Here is a 20,132-nt window from a genome sequence, read left to right as displayed (position 1 = left end):
GATTAAACAGGCTCCCATGACAATGAAAGGGGGAGACACAGGGAAACCCTAACCTCCAACCACAAAAGAACCTGATCCTCAGCCTTGTCACCCCACAGCGGGGTTAGCACACATGCCACAGGGGGCAAGAGTCTGTGCCACAACCTGTCCTCTCCCACAGGGATGGTCATACTGTTCCTGTCTAGAGGGAACCTTAAGAGAATGTCATGAATTCCTGTACTATATCCGTCACCAAGCCATGTTACAGGCAGGGAAAACTGAGGTTCAAGGTCACACAGTTAACAGTGTGAGGAGGCCTGGCTGGGGGTGCAATGCTTAACCCAAAGGTAAACCCTGCAGATGGTAGATTCAGGCCCTGGCCGATGAGACCGCCTACCCCCCAACACAGAGCTTCCACGATCCCCCACTCACTCATCCTCTGTCTCCAGGACGTCCCGGGGCACGGGCAGCAGGGACAGGAGGCAGGCTTGGCTCATGTGCTGGATCTCCCCTAGCCGCTGCTGGTGCTGAGGCTCCGACATGTGGTCCTGGAACTCCTGCAGCAGGAGGGAAAGAGGGATGGGCCTGGGGCGTGAGCCCAGAACAGTGGGCAAGGCTGGGGCCTGGGGAGGCAGACCCCAGCCTCATCACTGTGCGCCCATTTCTCTCACCACACATTTCTCTCTTGTGTAGGCTAGAGCAGGCATGATAAACTGAGACACAGGGTACATGCCAGCCCGAGCTTCTGCCCCTCCCAGAGAATGTGTGAGTGCCTCAAAGACAAGGAGCGGCCTGGTTAGCATCCAGGTCTCCAAGGCTGTGCCAGGTGAGGCACAGAGTAACACAGCTCACAGCACAAGAGTAGTAATAATACAAGTACAATGCGATCATGATTACTGCTACACTCACTTTGGGCCAGGCCTACGCTCAGGACTCCAATGTCACATTGCTGAATCCCCAGAACCACCCAGTGAGGTGGATTCTAAACGTTTCTTTTTTTTGTTTCGTTTTGAGAGAGTCTCGCTCTGTTACCCAGGCTGGAGCACAGTGGCATGATCTTGGCTCACTGCAACCTCTGCCTCCTGGGTTCAAGCAATTCTTCTGCCTCAGCCTCCTGAGTAGCTGGGATTACAGAAGCATGCCAACACATATTTTTAGTAGAGACGGGGTTTCACCATGTTGTTCAGGCTGGTCTCAAACTCCTGACCTTGTGATCCACCCACCTCAGCCTCCCAAAGTGCTGGGATTACAGGTGTGAGCCACTGTGCCCGACCCTAAACTTTCCTTTGTCTGATGCAAGAGGAAACAGGCACGGGGTGGAATTCGCTTTCCAAGGTCTCCCGGCTACTCAGAGCCGATATGAACCAGGTCTGACTGACTCTAAAAACCTGCTTGAGCCCAAGAGGTAGAGGCTGCAGTGAGCTGAGATCATGCCACTGCACTCCAACCTGGGAGGCAGAGTAAGACCCTGTCTCAAAACAAAAAACAAAACCACCAAAACCTGCCTTCTTGGCTGGTCAGGAAATGTTTCCCAAGCAAATGCATGGCTGCTTGGGGCAGGGCCCATTGCAGCCTGAGGCATCCTTGGGAGGGCAGGCTGGGCATTCCACGCAGGCCCCACCCCTCCCCACCCTTATCTCCTGTATCAGTACCTGCTGGCTGGAGCAGCTGGCCTTGCAGATGTAGCAGAAGAACTGGAGGGCCTGCTTAGAGGGAGTGCTGGTAGCCGCAGGGGTGGAGGAGACGGAGTCACTGGGGCGGGGGACAGGTGTCAGGGGTACAGTGCTAAAGGCCCGGCTGTCACTGCTCTGCAGAATGGTGACCTTCAGGGAGCCCCCGGCGCCCCATACCTGCATGGGGAGTAGGAACTGAACTTCCATCAACTGTGTACTTATAGTGGGCCAGCCCAGCATTCAACATCTGCCAACATTGTCTCATCAGATCTTCCTGATGATAGGGAAACCGAGGCTCTGAGCTGTTAGGTGACTACCCCAGCTTGCACAGCTAGAAAGCACTGCAGTCAGGATGCGAACCCAGGTCGGCCTAAAGTACCACTCATCCCACCCCTTGTATGACAGATGGGGAAACAGACTCAGGAGGGAAAGGGTTTGCCCACAGTTATGCAGAGCTGGGACCCAAATCCCACAGGGAGGCTTCCACTCTGTGCTCTCTCCACGAGAGCAACATTACCCATGCGAGGAGACTGGGGCTCTGGCTTGGGGATGGGCAGGCTGGAAGTGACGGATGTGAAGACAGCACAACAGCAAGAGGGTCCCATGCACACCACTGTCAAGCCCAGCCTGGTCTGTCCACTCATCCTAGGCAGAGGGCTGTCATCCCATTTCACGGTGGGGGAAACACAAGGAGGCCCTGAGGTGGCCTGGGGCAGAAAGAGGCCATCCCACCCTGCTGGGCTCTGTGGCCCTCACACTGCCACATCAGGGCCTCTACCCACCCCTGGCATCTCTCTCGCTCTGTTTTCACATTCTCCCACATCTAGGCCACAGGCCGACTCATTCTGAATCTCTTCCATGCTGACTTGGGTGCCCACAGGCTCCGGCAAGGTCTTTTCCATGCCTGAAATGACAGATGTGCTGTATTTCCCAGAGTCCCCAGGCCCAAGAGCTGCCTTCTCCGTCCGCAGCCAGAACCTTGAGGTCCCGAGCATGGATGGCCCTGGACCTGGGTTCCAGGCCTAGCCCTCAGTCCCAGGCAGCACCCAGTCAGGGGAGGAATGAAGGGTCTGGGCAGAGCTGTCCCATCACCAGACCAGCTGGGAGCCAGTGCTCACTTACCTCCACCAGCTTCTACTGCATCAGGTGGCATCTCCAGCCCGCAGACAGGAACCACAACTGGTGTTTGCTCTGGAGCCAACAACGACACCTGTGGCTGGGTGTGAGGCTGCTCATGGGTCTGCTCTGGTGGCTGTACTGACACCTGCGCTGGAGGATGCTCCTGTGGCTGGACGCTTGGCTGTGCCTGTGTGTGGACCTGTGGATATGTCTGTGTCTGGACCTGCTTCTGCAGCTGCAGCTGCACCTGCCTTGGGGGCTGTGAATGTGCCTGGGGCTGCACCTGTGGCTGCACCTGCTTCAGCGGCTCTGCCTCCTGCTGCAGCTGCACCTGCCTTGGGCCCTGTGAATGTGCCTGTGGCTGTACCTGTGGCTGCACCTGCTTCTGTGGCTCTGCCTCCTGCTGCAGCTGTGGCTGCACCTGCTTCTGTTGCAGCACTAAGTGCTCTGGAGAGGTCTGTGTTTGCGCCTGCTTCTGCAGCTTTGGCTGCACCTGGGTGTCTGTGGGTGGTATCCGCGGCTGAGCCTGTGACTGCACCTGGGCCTGGACCTGCAGGACCCGTGGCTGGAATCGTGGCAGCACTTGGGCTTCCAGGGCCTCAGGCAGCAGGTCTGGTGTCTGTGTCTGTTTCGGTACTGTCATCCGGGCCTGCGGCTGGGCCTTCACCTGTAACTGCCCTGGAGGTTCCTTCTCTGTGGGCTCTTCTGAGCTAGGAAGGATCAAAAAAAAATCCCAGTCATGTCTTCAAAGAGGCCTCAGGGGCTCCCAAGTAAGGCCAAAACTAGGCCGAGCATGGTGGCTCGCATCTGTAAACCCAGCACTTTGGGAGGCTGAGGCAGGTGGATCATTTGAGGTCAGGAGTTCCAGATCAGCCTAACCAACATGGTGAAACCTGGGATTACAGGTGTGAGCCACCGCGCCCAGCCCAAGACTGATTCTTTTTGTTTGTTTTTGGTTTTTTGTTGTTGTTTGTTTGTTTTTTTGAGATGGAGTTTCGCTCTTGTTGCCCAGGCTGGAGTGCAATGGCGCGATCTCGGCTTACCACAACCTCCGGCTCCCAGGTTCAAGCGATTCTCCTGCCTCAGCCTCCGGAGCAGCTGGGATTACAGACATGTGCCACCACGCCTAGCTAATTTTGTACTTTTGGTAGAGACGGGGTTTCTCCATGTTGGTCAGGCTGGTCTCAAACTCCCAACCTCAGGTGATCCGCCCGCCTCAGCCTCCCAAAGTGCTGGGATTACAGGTGTGAGCCACCACGTACAGCCCAAGACTTGGTTTCTAATGCTGGCTCTACCACTTACAGGCTGGGGATTTGGGCAAACTCCTTTGGCTGTCTAGGCCTCAGATTCACCTAAATAAACCGGGGAGGATCGTTCTCACCTCCCACAACTTGCTGACATGTATCCAATTGGCTTTGTAAATGGCCCGCCCACTACAGTCCCAGATGAACGTCTTCACCCCTCCCACGCAGCCATCCAGCTTGGCCCCCAGGTGGCTCAGTCTCAAGGAAGACACCAGAGTCTGGCTGGGAGCTTCCCCAGGTCAGGTGCGGAAATAAGTAAGGCCTTCCTCCAAGTCAGAGGCCAAGGCCCTTTCCTTGCTCCAGCTCCACTGAAGGGTGCACCCCCTCTGCCATTGCCACCCCTGCCTTTGCAGGAATGAGAGCACAGGGCACCCGGGCCCAGGTCAGGTTTTCAGCATCAGTTACCTCCTCAATCTCTTTGCTGGCAGCTCGGACGCCTCACAAGGCTCAGGCTCAGGTGCTGGAGTGCGTTTTTCCTTGGTGATGTCCTCTGGGCAGGGCGGTAAATCTTGGTCTGGAATGGAGGCATGAGCGAGGGAACTCATGTTGGGAAGAGCAAGCATCTCTGACCTCCAAGAGATGGGGCCTGGGCTCCCCGCCTTCCCACCAAGAACCCCTGCCTCCCACACCTGCCTCTATCACCTGCTGACCCGCGCACTGGCCCCACCCCATTCATGTCCCTCTGAAGGGCCAGCAGCCTCCCTCCCTCACCTTCTGGTGTGTCCATCCGGGGCTCTGCGGCTTCCTCAGACCCCTCTGGGGGGTCTGACTTGTCTTCCACAGGCATTGTCTGAGAAGAAGAATCCTGCTTCCTTTCAGAAACTATGTTGACATCCAATACCCACCCCTATCAATACCCCCTTGCCCAAGGGCAGCTGCCCCCCATCCTCCAGGGGATGACAGGGCCCTGAGGACCTCTGGTGGGCCTGGCCCCAGAGCTGCCGAGTGGATGATCTTAGTAAAAATGTCCCAACCATGGTGTCTAGGGGATTCTACCTAGTTGTCTGTTAAATAAACCCAGGTTTGGAGGACACAAAGCCTTCTCCTGGCCACAGTGCTACCTCCTGACCTGACTTCCCACCCAGTTTTACATGAAGTAGCCAGTGGGGTCCTTTTTTATTTTTGAGACAGAATTTCAGTCTTGTGGCCTAGGCTGGAGTGCAATAGCACAATCCCGGCTCACTGCAACCTCTGCCTCCTGGGTTCAAGCAATTCTCCTGCCTCAGCCTCCCAAATAGCTGGGATTACAGGCACACGCCACCACGCCTGGCTAATTTTTGTATTTTTAGTAGAGTTGGGGTTTCACTATGTTGGCCACGCTGGTCTCTGTGGGTGGCAAGCCACCCAGGCACCGAGGCAAGAGACAGAGGACACGAGCTGTTCCAGTATAATAAAATATAAAACAAGAATTGTTATACCAGATATAGATCTTAGATATGATTATATATGAATATCATTAATCATTAGTTGGTAGCAATTACTTTTTATTCCAATATTATGATAATCCTCACTCAATAATCATAGCCTAGGAAAAACCAGGCCATACAGAGATAGGAGCTGAGGGGACATAGTGAGGTGTGACCAGAAGACAAGAGCGTGAGCCTTCTGTTATGCCTGGGCAGGGCCACCAGAGGGCTCCTTGGTCTAGCGGTGACGCCAGCGTCTGGGAAGACGCCCGTCACCAAGCGGATCATGGTCCAGCGGTAGCAAAAGGTGTCAAGGAACAACACCCGCTACTTAGCAGACCAGGAAAGGGGGGGGTCTCCCTTTCCCCGAGGGAGTTTAGAGAAGACTCTGCTCCTCCACCTCTTGTGGAGGGCCTGACATCAGTCAGCCTCGCCCGCAGTTATCAGGAGGCCTAACCGTCTCCCTGTGATGCTGTGCTTCAGTGGTCACGCTCCTAGTCCACCTTCATGTTCCATCCTGTACACCTGGCTCTGCCTTCCAGATAGCAGTAGTCAATTAGTGAAAATACTAATAGTCCCTGATATGCAGAAATAATGGCGTAAGCTGTCTTTCTCTTTGTCTCCTCTCCCTCTCTGCCTCGGCTGCCAGGCAGGGAAGGGCCCCCTGTCCAGTGGACACGTGACCCACGTGACCTTACCTATCATTGGAGGTGACTCACATTCTTTACCCTGCCCCTTCTGCCTTGTATCCAATAAATAACAGCGCAGCCCGACATTCGGGGCCACTACCGGTCTCTGTGCATTGGTGGTAGTGGTCCCCCGGGCCCAGCTGCCTTTTCTCTTATCTCTGTCTTGTGTCTTTATTTCTACACTCTCTCGTCACCGCACACAGGGAGAGACCCACCGACCCTGTGGGGCTGGTCCCTACAGGTCTCAAACTCCTGACCTCAGATGATCTGCCCGCCTCGGCCTCCCAAAGTGCTGGGATTACAGGCGTGAGCCACCACACCTGGCCCAGTGGGGTCCTTCTAAAATGCAAAGCTGATCATGTCTCTTCTTCCAGGCTTAAAGCCCTCCCATGGCTTCCTGCAGCCCTGGTGCACGCCTTACGCCAAGCCTGAAAACACTCTGCACACCCACCCCTTCCCTGCACAAACTGGCCTCTGCACACTACCTGCCCCGGCCATGCCTCCACAACCAGCCCTCTCTGCTTATCTACCTTGGCCTTCTCTCTGGTCAAGCCCCAGGCCCGTCCCTGCCCCTAGGCCTTCACTTAGAGCCTCAGAAGCACTTCTTGCAGGAAGCCCTCCAGACTCCAGAATGGGTCCAGAACCTACTTCCTTTTCGTGGCATTTCTGTATTCTTTTTTTTTTTCTTCCATAGAGCCAGGGTCTCACTGTGTTTCCTAGGCTAGTCTCGAACTCCTGGGCTCAACTGATCCTCCTGCCTTGGCCTTCCATAGTGCTGGGATTACAGGCATGAGTCATTGCACCCGGCCTCCACAGTCTTAATTAATTGGTTGGAGCATTATTTGCATTAATATCTCTCACCACCCTCCCCATTCCTGTCCAAGACCTCAGGGAGGGCCAGGCCAGATGTATCATCTGCACCAGGGAGTCCCCTGCAGGGACTTCCAGATGTCTGCTAAATGAACACACAGCTCTCTCTGGCCAGTCCAAGGCACCCCAGGAGGCCACCAGAAGCCTGCAGCCTCCCTCCCTCCCTCCTGCTAAGCCCAAGGAATGAGCACTGAGCAGGGAATGGTAATCTGGACACATCCATTCTCTGCCCTTCAGAAACTACCTAGCTGTCACCCTGCACGAAACAGGCACCAGCCTGAGAGTCAGGAGGCCTGGGCTCTGGGTCCACCTAGACAGCTGTGGGGCGCAGGACCAACCCCACCCCAATCTCTGAGCCTGGGTTTTTCCATACGTAAAAAAATGAGGGCAGGGCAGGTTAGACGGTAGACCAGATCTGTGATGACAGGCCCGTTGGAAGGCTGGAGGCGGGGCCCCTCGCTGAAGGAAAATGCCTTACCTCCAGAAGTGGCCCGCCCTGGAGTGGCCAGCAAAGGGGGCATTGCCCCTGCGCTGGAATACACCCAGAAGCAGGGTGTGAGCAAGAGCTGCGGAGACCTTCAGGGACAGGACAGTCTAGGGAGGGGGTGAGCCCTTTGCAGATCTCCTGCTTATGCCAGGAGAAAGGTAAACACCTCTCAAACACACAAGGAGCCAGGGGGCTGTGGGCTGGGACCTATAGCCGGCAACAGCGTATAGCTTAGGATTTTATAGCATTGTTCTACCCCAGTTATGTTTCCTATACTTTTGTTTGTTTGTTTGTTTGTTTGTTTGAAATGGAGTCTCACTCTGTCGCCCAGGCTGGAGTGCAATGGCACGATCTTGGCTCACTGCAGCCTCTGTCTTCCAGGTTCAAGTGATTCTCCTACTTCAGCCTTCCTGAGTAGCTGGAATTACAGGCACCCGCCACTAGGGCCCAGCTAATTTTTGTATTTTTAGTAGAGACGGGGTTTCACCATGTTGGCCAGGCTGGTCTTGGACTCCTGACCTCAAATGATCTGCCCTCCTCAGCCTCCCAAAGTGTTGGGATTACAGGCGTGAGCCACTGCACCCAGCAATTTCTTATACTTCTATGAATGGCAATTAACTTAGATAGTTTTTAGAATGTCAGGTTATGATATGATGTTTCCTTTCAAAATAAATGTAACAGAAAGGAAGCTCACTCATTCAAAGCCATGCTCTCCCACACAGTCACCCCACAGCCTCAGGAGAGCACCTGAAACTGGCGGGGCTGAATTGAGAGGTCAGTATCAGATACACACCAGATTGTGAAGATTTTGTAGTTTTTAAAAAAGGAATGTAAAATGCCTCATTTTTTATATTGATGACAGGTCGAAATGATAATAGTTTCATATGGGATTGGGTTAAATAAGTTAGTAATATTAATTTAGCCCATTTCTTTTTACTTTATAATGTGGTTACCAGAAAATTTTAAATTACATATATGGCTTGTATTTTATTTCTACTGGGCAGTGCTGATTTTTTTTTTTTTTTTTTTTTTTTTTTTTGAGACAGGGTCTCACTTTGTCACCCAGGCTGGAGTGCAGTAGTGTGATCATAATTCACTGCAGCCTCTAACTCCTGGCCTCAAGCAATCCTCCCACCTCAGCCTCCCAAGTCCCTGGGATTACAGGCATGCACTATCATGCCCTGATAATTTTATTTTTATTTATTTATTTTTTGAGACAGAGTTTTGCTCTTGTTCCCCAGGCTGGAGTGCAATGGTGCAATCTTGGCTCACTGCAACCTCTGCCTCCTGGGTTCAAGCGATTCTCCTGCCTCAGCCTCCTGAGTAGCCAGGATTACAACAGGCATGCACCACCATGCCCGGCTACTTTTTTGTATTTTTAGTAGAGAAGGGTTTTGCCATATTGGCCAGGCTGGTTTCGAACCTCTGACCTCAGGTGATCCACCCACCATGGCCTCCTAAAGTACTGGGATTACAGGTGTGAGCCCCCACGCTTGGCCACACCAATAATTTAAAAAGAAATATTAAGCTGGGCGCAGTGGCTCACGCCTGTAATCCCAGCACTTTGGGAGGCTGAGGCGGGCGGATCACCTGAGGTCAGGAGTTTGAGACCAGCCTGACCAACATGGAGAAACCCCAACTTTACTAAAAATACAAAATTAGCTGGGCGTGGTGGCGCATGCCTGTAATCCCAGCTACTCCGGAGGCTGAGGCAGGAGAATCGCTTGAACCTGGGAGACGGAGGTTGCAGTGAGCTGAGATCGCGCCATTGTACTTCAGCCTGGGCAATAAGAGCGAAACTTCATCTCAAAAAACAAACAAAAAAGAAACATTAAGTAAATGATAGTACTGGTAGTGTTTGGGCATGGCAAAAATCCCTTCGTTGATAAAAGGATATTTGAAGTTTGGGAAACGCTAAACAAGTCCATTCCCGCCCCCCTCATTTTACAGATGAGGAAACTGAGGCATAAAGGGAGTGTGACCTGTCCGAAGGCCCAGACTGAGCCAGAGCAGGTGGCACTGGGGCTGACACCCAGGGTCCCCTCCCGCCCACTCCCATCCCCACCTACCACTCACCTTTCGATTGGGGGTGGTAGAGGAGGAGGTCCGGGCCTGTTTCTGGGGGTTCCGTCCTGAAAGGTTGAACTGGGAAGGGTTCATGGGGACCCCAACAGGAGGAGGTCCCAGCAAGGACTGGCGAGTGGCCTGGGGAAAGAACTGTTGCAAATTTGGAGTGGCCAGTTGTGGGGGTGTGAGGCTGGGGGCTGCGAGGCCTGGGGATGCCATGCCGTAGCCTCGGAGGTTACCTGCAGGCAAGAAGACAGGAGAAGAGGGGTCACAATGTGGTCGGGTGGCAGAAGGTAGGGTCAGGCATCAGTGCCCCAGAGCATCATGGGAACATCCCAGATAATTGAAAGGGACCTTCCCACCTAAGGGCAGCCAAAGGGAAGAGACAGAGCTGAGGCTCAGCCCCATCTTGGGCACTGGTGGTGAAGGAAGCTTTAGGGCTCTTTTCTGCCCCAGCTAGGGGTGGGGGTGTTGCCTTTAGCATTCCCCAAAACCCTGCTCACCCTCAGGCATGCTTTAGAGTCTGCCATAGAGTAGGTGAGAGACTTAGCACAGCCCATAGGGAGAACCAGCAGGAGGGCTGGTCCCTGGGATAACAAGACACCCACCCCCACCCCTACCAGCTACCCTTTATCAGCAGCAACTATGAGTCAGGCACTGTGCTAAGCCCATTCCTCACACTGCCTCAGTCCCTCGGCCCAGCAGGTTTCAGGGTGGGTGTTATCTCTACCGATGACAAAACGGAGACAGAGTGGAGGTGTAGCTTGCCCAGGGTCGCTATGAGGGACACTGCCATCCACCTACCGCCCCAGCCAGGATTCTGGGGTATTCCTCATTCCTCCCTCTCTTTGCCCTATTCCATGCAAGCCATCCCCAAATACTATCAACTCTGTCTCCTATGCCTCTTCCCAATCTGACTTTCCCGCTCCATCCCCACTCCCACTCCCCGCCTCCTCCCAAAACCACTTGATCCTTTGCCTGAATTCCAGCCACAGCTTTTGCACAAGATGGCAGCAAACAGCGATCTTTCGCAAACCATATTCTGAGTTCATCTCTCCCTTCTGCCCAAACACTTCCATAGCTCCCTGCTGTTGGGTAGCAAAGGCCATTCCTCACTGCATGGTCTGGCCCTTCCCACCTTTCCAGCCTCCTTTCTTGCCATTCTCCCCACATGTCCCCACTATATTCCAGTCACATGTCCCTGTGCCGTCCTTCAGACATCCTGCCTCAGGGCCTTTGAATATGCTGTTCCCTCTGCCTGGGCTGTTCTACCCACTGACTCCCAGTCACTCTTCAGACCTCCCTATAGGTATCTCTCCTCCAAGAAACCTTTGCAGACTGTGTCCCCAAAGGCCCCAGCTTCCAATTATTCTAGGACGAGCTACATACTTCATACTTTCCTTGTCTGCTTTTTTTTTTTTTTTTTTTTTGAGAGGGAGTCTTGCTCTGTTGCCCAGTCTGGAGTGCAGTGGTGCGATCTTGGCTCACTGCAACCTCTGCCTCCTGGGTTCAAGTGATTCTCCTGCCTCAGCCTCCCGACTAGCTGGGACTACAGACGCCCGCCACCACACCTGGCTAATTTTTGTATTTTTAATAGAGACAGGGTTTCACCATGTTGGCCAGGCTGGTCTCAAACTCCTGACCTCAGGGTGATCCGCCCACCTTGGCCTACCAAAGTGCTGGGATTACAGGCGTGAGCCACCACATCCAGCTCCTTATCTGCTTTCTGCTTCACATCATCTAACTCAGCTCTGCACCTCAGGGGAGGCCCAGAGCTTGGGAAGTATTTAAGGGATGAAAGGCAGTTGGAACTCTTGCCCCGGTGCTGGGATGGGAAGCACAGGGGTTAAAGGTTAAAGCATGGGTCAGCTGTGCTGTGAGCGCTGGGTTCAAATCCAGACTCTACAGTGCAAGCTCTGTGACCTTGAACAAATCACTTCCCCCTGCTTAGCCTGATTTCCTGATCTGTAAAAAGGGGATAATAATAGCACTTGCCTCACAATGTTTCATGAGTATTCAATGAGATATACAAATGTGCCTGGTACATAGTAAATGTTCAGTTAACATTAACTTGAAACAAATACATATACACATATGTGCAGAGAGCCAACCAGCTCTTAAAAACAATAAGACAAAAGATGAAACAACCTAAAAGAAAAATGAACAAAGGACATGGACAAGTCACAAAAAGAAATAAAATGTTCAACAGACAAATATAAAATGTTCAATTGCACTAGCACTCTAAGAAATGTAAAACATTCATGACATAGCTTCTTTTTGCCAACCAACTTAATTATATGTATATATACATTTATATATATATATAAAAAGCATATAATACCCAGTGTTGCTGTGGGCATGGTGAGACCGGCAGTGTCATACGTGGCTGGTGGCATTGCAAACTGGTCCAGTCCTTTAGGAAAGCAATTCGGCAATACTTATCAAGAGCCATAAAACATCCATCCCCCCTGACTCAGTGAGAAAACAATTTCAAACAACATATTCATCTCAGGGTTACTTAAAACAGCAAAAAAAAAAAACCAAACAAAACAAAAAAAAAAACCCAAAACAAAACAAAACAAAAAATAAAAAAAAGCAAAAGAAAGAAAAAAGCAAAAAAAAAAAAAAAAAAGGAAAGAGCCAAACAGCTAAGAAGGTTTAGATAAACAAAGGCATAGCCCTCTGGTGCAATATTAGACAGCTATTAAAAATAATCTTAACACAGATGATCAAATCCTATGGTAAACGATCATGCCATTCTATTCAGTGAAAAAGAAACAAGGTACAGCCTGGGACTTATATCAATCACAATCATCAGATACAAATCCCCAAGTCTGTGCCTAGAAAAAAAATGGGATGAAAGAGACAAAAATGCTGACTGGTGGTTTTCTTCAGGTGGTGAGTGAGTCAACAGATGACACTGTGGGTTTTCCTATCCCCATTTTTAACCTTTTTTTCCACTTTAAAGAGTGTGACTTTTATTCTTTTGTTTGTTTTTGAGAAAGGGTCTTGCTAAGTTGCCCAGGCTGATCTTGAACTCCTGGCCTCAAGCAAATCTCCTGTCTTGGCCTCCCAAAGAGTTGGGATTACAGGCATGAGCCACTGCACCTGGCCAAGAGTGTGAGTTATTTTCCTTTTTTTTTTCTTTTTTTGAGAAAAGGTCTCGCTCTGTCACCTAGGCTGGAATGCAGTGATACAATTTTGGCTCACCGCAACCCCCGCCTCCTGGGTTCAGCAATTCTCATGCCTCAGCCTCCTGAGTAGCTGGGATTACAGGCGCACGCCACCACGCCCAGCTAATTTTTTTTTTTTCTTTTTTTGAGACAGGGTCTCACTCTGTTGCTGGGCTGGAGTACAGTGGCGCGATCTCAGCTCACTGCAACCTCCACCTCCCAGGTTCAAGTGATTCTCCTGCCTCAGCCTCCTGGGTAGCTGGGACTACAGGTGCACACCATCACACCCAGCTAATTTTTGTATTTTTAGTAGAGACGGGGTTTCACTATGTTGGCCAGGATGGTCTCGATCTCCTGACCTCGTGATCCGCCCACCTCGGTCGGCCTCCCAAAGTGCTGGGATTACAGGTGTGAGCCACCACACCCAGCCTAATTTTTGTATTTTTAATAGAGACAGAGTTTCACCATGTTGCCCAAGCTGTTCTCGAACTCCTGGACTCATGTGATCCTCCTGCCTTGGCCTCCCAAAGTGCTGGGATTACAGGCGTGAGCCACAACCCATGGCTGAAGGCTGTAATGTTTTAAATGGGAAAGAAAAAAAGGAAGATGTATATGTATATGTGGCAGGTCCCTGTGTATGGTTCTCTCTCTCTACCTACCTGCTTATCATTTTTAAGTCAGTTCCCAGGACCACATCCATGTGGCCCTGACAGGTCCACAGAGTGACAACCATCTAATCAATACCGGCTTGTTATGTAATCTTGGGCACATGACCCCTCTCTGGGCCTCAGTTTCTTCATTTGTAAAATGGGATCATGGTTGTACCTCTCCTTAGGGGGTTATCAGTAGAATCAGGAGCAGCATCTTGGCTGGGCGCAGTGGCTCACGCCTGTAATCCCAGCACTTTGGGAGGCCAAGGCGGGTGGATCACCTGAGGTCAGGAGTTCAAGACCAGCCTGGCCAACATGGGGAAACCCCGTCTCTACTAAAAATACAAAAATTAGCTGGGCATGGTGGCGGGCACCTGTAATCCCAGCTACTCGGGAAGCTAAGGCAGGAGAATTGCTTGGACCCGGGAACCGGAGGTTGCAGTGAGCCAAGATCGCACCATTGCACTCCACTCCAGCCTGGGCGACAGAGCAAAACTCTGTCTCAAAAAAAAAAAGGAGCAGCATCTTGGAAGGAAGAGCTGAGACTGCTCTCCATACTGGGAAATTGAGACAAGGCCACAGACTTAATGCACAGGGCTAGAGACAACCACTCAGACATCTGGACGGTCAAGAGGCCCAGGCATCGGCCCAGCTTAGCCACTGCTGATGCAGGGCAAATGATTTCCCTTCTTAGTTTCTTCACCTGTCAGATGGCATCTAATCTGAATGTGAGTGAAGTGTGCTGAGTATTGCCCAAAGAGCCAGCACCATGGCCAAGGACACACCTCTGCAATCAGACAGATCTGCATTCAAATTAGCAGCTTAGGGACTTTCACCTCCTGGAGCCTTAGTGTCCTCATGAGTGAACTAGGATGCCAAGAATAGCTCCCTCTCAGGGTGGCTGTGTGGAGTTGAGATTTAGAGCAATGGGCTGCTAGGGAGCTACCACTAAAAGAGACTGAGAAGAGGCCTGGGGCCATCCATACCTTGCAACTGCTGTAAAAGCAAAGCTCTCTGCAGCATGGAGCCGTTGAGGAGGGAGGCTGAGTTGGTGCCCTGGAGATTCAGAAGCGGCTGCTGTGGCTGCTGCGCGGGGAGCCCCCTGTGTGTTGGGAGGGGGTGTCAGAGGGTTATTTGGAAAGTCAGACCTTCCTTCTTCCCCAAGGCTTCTCACCTCCATTCTCTGCCCCACTCTGTGGTAGACAGAGGACCCCTTGGGGCTGGAATTGGTGATCTCCAGGACTCAAACGGGGATGGCACTGGGAAAAAGGATGGGGATCGGGAGCTCCGAGACATGGGTCTGAGTAGCAAGGCTGAAGCCATCGCGCCCGAGGGGGGAACTCACCGGCTGACAGCCATGGGCAACGGGGCCTGTGGTGGGGATTGCTGGAGCAGCTGCTGGAGCTGCAGTAACTGCTGCTGCTGCAATTGCTGCTGCTGGAGCTGCTGCTGCTGTAACTGCTGGAGCTGCTGCTGCTGTTGCTGGAGCTGCTGCTGCTGCTGCTGGCTGAACATGGTGGCTAGGGGCAGAAAGCAGAGTGAGGCCAGGGGTCCCCACCATAGGTCAGGCCTGCTCCCCTCCCATCCACCGCCACTCCCCGCAGCCACAGCCCGCAGAGACTGCTGAGGAGCTTTCACAGCTGCATTCCCAGTCCTGCCAAGAGCCTGCCACACTCGCTTGGCCCATCCTTCCAAGTTACCTCCAGTCCTGCTAGGGGCAAGATTCAACCACCCTCCTGCCAATGCCCCCCAGACACTGCCAACAGCCCCTCCTTCAAGTCCCTCCATCTCTCCATTTCTGGCGGCTCCATCCTCCCACCCTCAGCCTCAGCCTCTCTCTGCGCCCATCACTTCCTCACTCACACCCCCTTTTCAATACCGCAACCCTCTCTGGGCCCCCGGGTGTCAATAACATCGGCACCCGTCCAACCCGGTCACCGTGGTCCTGAGCTCCGTGGGACGGCTTCTCTCCACCACCGCCACCTCCTCGCGCCCCACTCCGCCCGCTCCCACCCCGCCAGCCGCCTCCTCCGCAGACACAGCCAGCTCGCAGGCGGAGCCCCACGACCCAGCCGCCCCCGGCCCCGCACCTCGCCTCCCCGCGCGCCCTCAACGCTCAAGTCGGCCCCACGGATGGGCCGGCCCCGCAGCCCCCACGCTCCGGCCGGGCGGCTCCGGCCCGCGGGCTCCCGGCCTCCCCGCTGCTACTCCGGGGCCTGTGGGCTCGTAAGGCCCAAATGCGGGCGGGGCCGGCCGGGGCAGCGCCCTCTGGGGGACGGGAGGTCCAGGCGCCTCCGGCCGCGCCACCCGAGCCCGCCCAGTGCACAAGTCACGCTGGGGGGCGGCTGCGGGGCGCTAGCAGGTGCGAGGGGGTCCTGGGCGGCTCATACCCTCTGTCCCGCGTCCTCCGCATCGCGAAGGGGAGGCTCGGAGACAAGGTCCGTCTGCCGCCCGGAAGGGTCAGCCATCCCGCGGGGCATCGAGGGGGACTTCCTTCCTGTTCCCAACCCACCTCCCTGCGGCCGCCGCGGTCCTGCGATCCTGGGGCCCCGCGCGGGGCTGCGGTGGGAGGGGGCGCGCAGTTGGCGGATGTACATTCATTCGAGGGACCCAGGCCAGGCGAGAGGGCGGCCAAGGTCTTACAGTCCGTCAGGAGTTTGCCCACGGAGGGGTGGAGGGGGAGTCCCCCTCCAAGTCTTTTCTCAGTAGATTTGGCTAAGGAAGGAGTAGGTGAGGAGGGTCGAGGCCAATTATCAAAAAATAGCCCTAGGGGCCGGGCGCTTCCGCCTGTAATCTCAGTACTCTGGGAGGCCGAGGCTGGAGGATCGAGACCAGCCTGGGCAACATGGCGAAATCCCTCTCTACAAAAAATACAAACATTAGCCGGGGTGGTGGCGGGCGTCTGTAGTCCCAGCTACTCGGGAGGCTAAGGCAAGAGGATCACTTGAGCCCGGGAGGCACAGGCTGCAGTGAGCTGAGATCGTGCCACTGCACTCCAGCCTGAGCGACAGAGCAAGAGCTGTCAAAAAAAAAAAAAGTAAAAATTTTAAAAAGAAAAGGAGAGGAAAACAGAGCCCTGCTCCCTTATCCTGCACCTAAAATGGTCCTGCCCCCAAGGACCCCCTTAACAACCGCTGTATCCCCCATCCCCGCGCCGTAACAATCCTTGGCTACTAAGTAGTATTTCTTTTATTTATTTTTTATTTATTTATATTTTTGAGACGGAGTCTCACTCTGTCGCCCAGGCTGAAGTGCAGTGGCACGATCTGGGCTCACCGCAACCTCCGCCTCCTGGGTTCAAGTGGTCCTCCCGCCTCAGCTTCCAGAATACCTGGGACTACAGGCGCGGGCCACCACGCCCGGCTAATTTTTGTATTTTTAATAGAGACGGGGCTTCACCATGTTGGTCAGGCTAGTCTCGAACTCCTGACCTCAAGTGATTCGCCTGCCTTGGCCTCCCAAAGTGCTGGGATTACAGGGGTGAGCCACCTCTCCTGGACTAAGTAGCAATTCAGGCTCCCTTTTCTGTGGCTCCCTGCCTTGTGCGTGTCACAGCCTGGGCGACTCCTCGCCCTGCCTTCCGCGCCGACGTTGGGCGGGCAGGGCGCGCGGGGGCGCGGGCGGCGCGCAGACCCGGGCAGGCGGAGCGCGTTGACGGAGGGCGCTCGGGCAGCAGAACTCGCGTGTCCATAAATCACTGCAGTCATGTGACGAGCGCCGCTCCAAAGCTCTGGACTGGCTCTGCGGCAGATGGGCGGCGGCTGAGGAGCCTAACTCGACCTGGACTAGTCGTGGAAGAGCTAGGACTTAGAGGCGCGAAAGTGACTCAGCGAGGCCGGAGCGCAGGGTGGCGTCCAGGGCCCCGGGGACGTCGGCGCCTATGGGTGAACAGGCAGCCTGGAGGGTGGGGACTTCGAATGCTGGGCTGAGAAGTAGGCTTTATCCTCTAAGAGTAGGGAGCACTGGAGAAGGGTGTGAACCTCATGAGTGACAGCATCAAATCTGCCAATTAGAAAACCCGCTCCCGTGAAAACCAAGACAGAAGCAGTGAGGAGAGAGGGGCGAGTCAAGACTACCCAGGCTCTACTGGGCACAGCGGCTCACCCCTGTAATCCCAGCACTTTGGGGGGGTCCAGGCAAGTGGATCACTTAAGGTCAGGAGTTCGACACCAGCCTGGCCAACATGGTAAAACTCCGTCTCTACTAAAAATACCAAAAAAATTAGCCGGATGTGGTGGCGGGCTCCTGTAATCTCAGCTACTCGGGAGGCTGAGGCAGAAGAATCGCTTGAACCCGGGAGGCAGAGGTTGCAGCCGAGATCACATCACTGCATTCCAGCCTGGGCGACAGAGTGAGACTCCATTTTAAAAAATAAAAATCAAAGACTGCCCAGGCTGCCAAGCAAGCATGTTAACACCTTGATCTGGGTGCTAGCGTTGGAGAAGTCCAGGATTGAATCGTGACTCCCCTGCCTTGTGGCTAGGTGACACTGGCTGGGGGAGAGGCCTCTTAGCTGGTTTCCTCCTTGGTGAAATGTGTGCCCCCTCCCGGGGTGGTAAGGATGACATTACATAATGCTTAGCACTGGCACCTGGCACAGAAGGAGCTTAGCAAATTGCCAAAGTGAAAAAACTAAAAATAATGCTTGTGCTGGTGAAGGTGGAAAGCCAGCACTAACTTCCTGTGTTGGTTCATCTTTCTGGGAAGCAATTTGCAAATTTTATATCAAGAATCTTGGGCCGATGCAGTGGCTCATGTCTGTAATCCCAGCACTTTGGGAGGCTGAAGCAGGCGGATCACCTGAGGTCAAGAGTTCAAGACCAGCCTGGCCAACATGGTGAAACCTCATCTCTACTAAAAATACAAAAATTAGCCGGGCATGGTGGCAGACGCCTGTCATCCCAGCTACTCGGGAGGATGAGGCAGGAGAATTGCTTGAACCTGGGAGCCGGAGGTTGCAGTGAGCCAAGATCGTACCATTGCACTCCAGCCTGGGTGACAAGAACAAAACTCCATCTCAAAAAAAAAAAAAAAAAAAAGAATCTTGCACATGTTTTGCCCTTTGACCCAATAACACCATTTGTAGGAGTCTAGCCTAAGAAAATAATCAGAAATGAGACTTTTACAAGATAGTAGGTTGTTCATGGAAATATTTATATATTTTTTCTTTTTTCTTTTTTTTTTTTAAAGACAGCCTCAGCTGGGCATGGTGGCTCACGCCTACAATCCCAGCACTTTGGGAGGCTGAGGTGGGTGGATCGCCTGAGGTCAGGAGTTCGAGACCAGCCTGGCCAACATAGTGAAACCCCGTCTCTACTAAAAATACAAAAAATTAGCTGGGCCTGGTTGTGGGCACCTGTAATCCCAGCTACTCAGGAGACTGAGGCAGGAGAATCGCTTGAACCTGGTAGGCAGAGGTTGCAGTGAGCCAAGATCCTGTCGTTGCACTCCAGCCTGGGCAACAAGAGCAAAACTGTCTCAAAACAAAACAAAAAAAAAGAGACAGGGTCTTGCTCTGTCTCCCAGTCTGGAGCGCAGTGGCACGATCATAGCTCACTGCAGCCTTTCCCTCCCTGGCTCAATGGAGCCTCCTACCTCAGCCTCCTGAGCAGCTGGGACTACAGGCCCATGCCACCACGCCCAGCAAATTTTTGTATTTTTTTTTTAAAGACAGGGGTCTCACTATGCTGCCCGGGCTGGTCTTGAACTCATAGGTTCAAGTGATTCTCCTACCATGGTCTCCTGAAGTGCTGAGATTACAGGTGTGAGCCACCACATTCAGCCAAAACATTATTTATAATAGCTGTCTGGAAAATAATAAACTTTAGGGGAATAGCTAAATAAGTCATGGTGTCACCTTTTAAGGAACAGTGCCCAGCCATCAGAAATTATGTTTTCAAAGGATAAACACCCACAATATGATGTGAAGTGAGCTCACTGGCTTATAAAATGCATGCACATTACCATCCCAGGTGTTTTTGTTTTGTTTTGTTTTGTTGAGACAGAATTTTGTTCTGTCATCCACGCTGGAGTGCAGTGGTGTGATCTCAGCTCACTGCAGTCTCTGCCTCCTGGGTTTAAGTGATTCTCGTGCCTCAGCATCCTGAGTAGCTGAGACTACAAGCATGCGCCACCACACCCGGCTAATTTTTGTATTTTCAGTAGAGATGGGGTTCCACCATGTTGACTAGGCTGGTCTCGAACTCCTGATCTCAAGTGATCTACCCATCTTGGCCTCCCAAAGTGCGAGGATTACAAGCGTGAGCCTCCATGCCAGGCCTTCCAGACCTATTCTGCTCCAGGACTTTATCTATCTATCCCTTCTCATGGACTCTATCTATCCCTTCTCATGATGATGCCACATACTTTGATTATTATAGCTTTAGAATATGTTTACCCCCTCATAGTGCAAGCCCCTGACATTGTTATTCTTTAAAAAATTTTTGCTAATTCCCAATTATATATTTTTTTCAGATACTTCATAGAATTTTGTCAAACCTTCCCCAGCCTCTGAAATCCCATCAGAATTTTTGTTTGTTTGTTTTTGAGGCAGAGTCTCGCTCTGTCGCCCAAGCTGGAGTGCAGTGGTGCAATCTTGGTTCACTGCACCCGCTGCCTCCTGGGTTTGAGTGATTCTTGTGTCTCAGCCTCCCAAGTAGCTGGGATTACAGGCATGCGCCACCACACCCAGCTAATTTTTTGTATTTTTAGTAGA

At 52.9% G+C, this 20,132-nt stretch overlaps 1 protein-coding gene across 48 annotated transcripts in view; it reads right to left on the bottom strand.

Moving 5' to 3' along the window:
• Positions 1–20,132, bottom strand: part of CIZ1 (CDKN1A interacting zinc finger protein 1) — a 42,723-nt gene that overhangs the window by 14,288 nt on the left and 8,303 nt on the right. For 2 of the 48 annotated variants that reach the window (XM_055117192.2, XM_055117196.2), the window contains exons 1-13: positions 16,694–17,062; positions 15,930–16,405; positions 14,763–14,937; positions 14,404–14,519; positions 11,936–12,007; positions 9,604–9,833; positions 4,787–4,880; positions 4,481–4,589; positions 3,139–3,481; positions 2,775–2,970; positions 2,435–2,556; positions 1,632–1,829; positions 412–536 (exon numbers count right to left, since the gene is read on the bottom strand). In XM_055117192.2, the coding sequence (XP_054973167.1) occupies positions 412–536; positions 1,632–1,829; positions 2,435–2,556; positions 2,775–2,970; positions 3,139–3,481; positions 4,481–4,589; positions 4,787–4,880; positions 9,604–9,833; positions 11,936–12,007; positions 14,404–14,519; positions 14,763–14,937; positions 15,930–16,014 (1,865 nt within the window). In that variant the 5' untranslated portion in view covers positions 16,015–16,405; positions 16,694–17,062. Of the gene's footprint in view, positions 1–411; positions 537–1,631; positions 1,830–2,434; positions 2,557–2,774; positions 3,482–4,480; positions 4,590–4,786; positions 4,881–9,603; positions 9,834–11,935; positions 12,008–14,403; positions 14,520–14,762; positions 14,938–15,117; positions 15,264–15,355; positions 15,665–15,807; positions 15,875–15,929; positions 16,578–16,693; positions 17,063–20,132 lie in introns of those variants that run through there. The other 46 variants (XM_055117175.2, XM_055117178.2, XM_055117183.1 and 43 more) reach the window with 43 other exon arrangements.

Source organism: Pan paniscus, chromosome 11 (genome assembly GCF_029289425.2).
Source record: "Pan paniscus chromosome 11, NHGRI_mPanPan1-v2.0_pri, whole genome shotgun sequence".
NCBI classification, from domain to species: Eukaryota; Metazoa; Chordata; class Mammalia; order Primates; family Hominidae; genus Pan; species Pan paniscus.
This window is presented reverse-complemented; position numbering and strand designations above follow the sequence as displayed.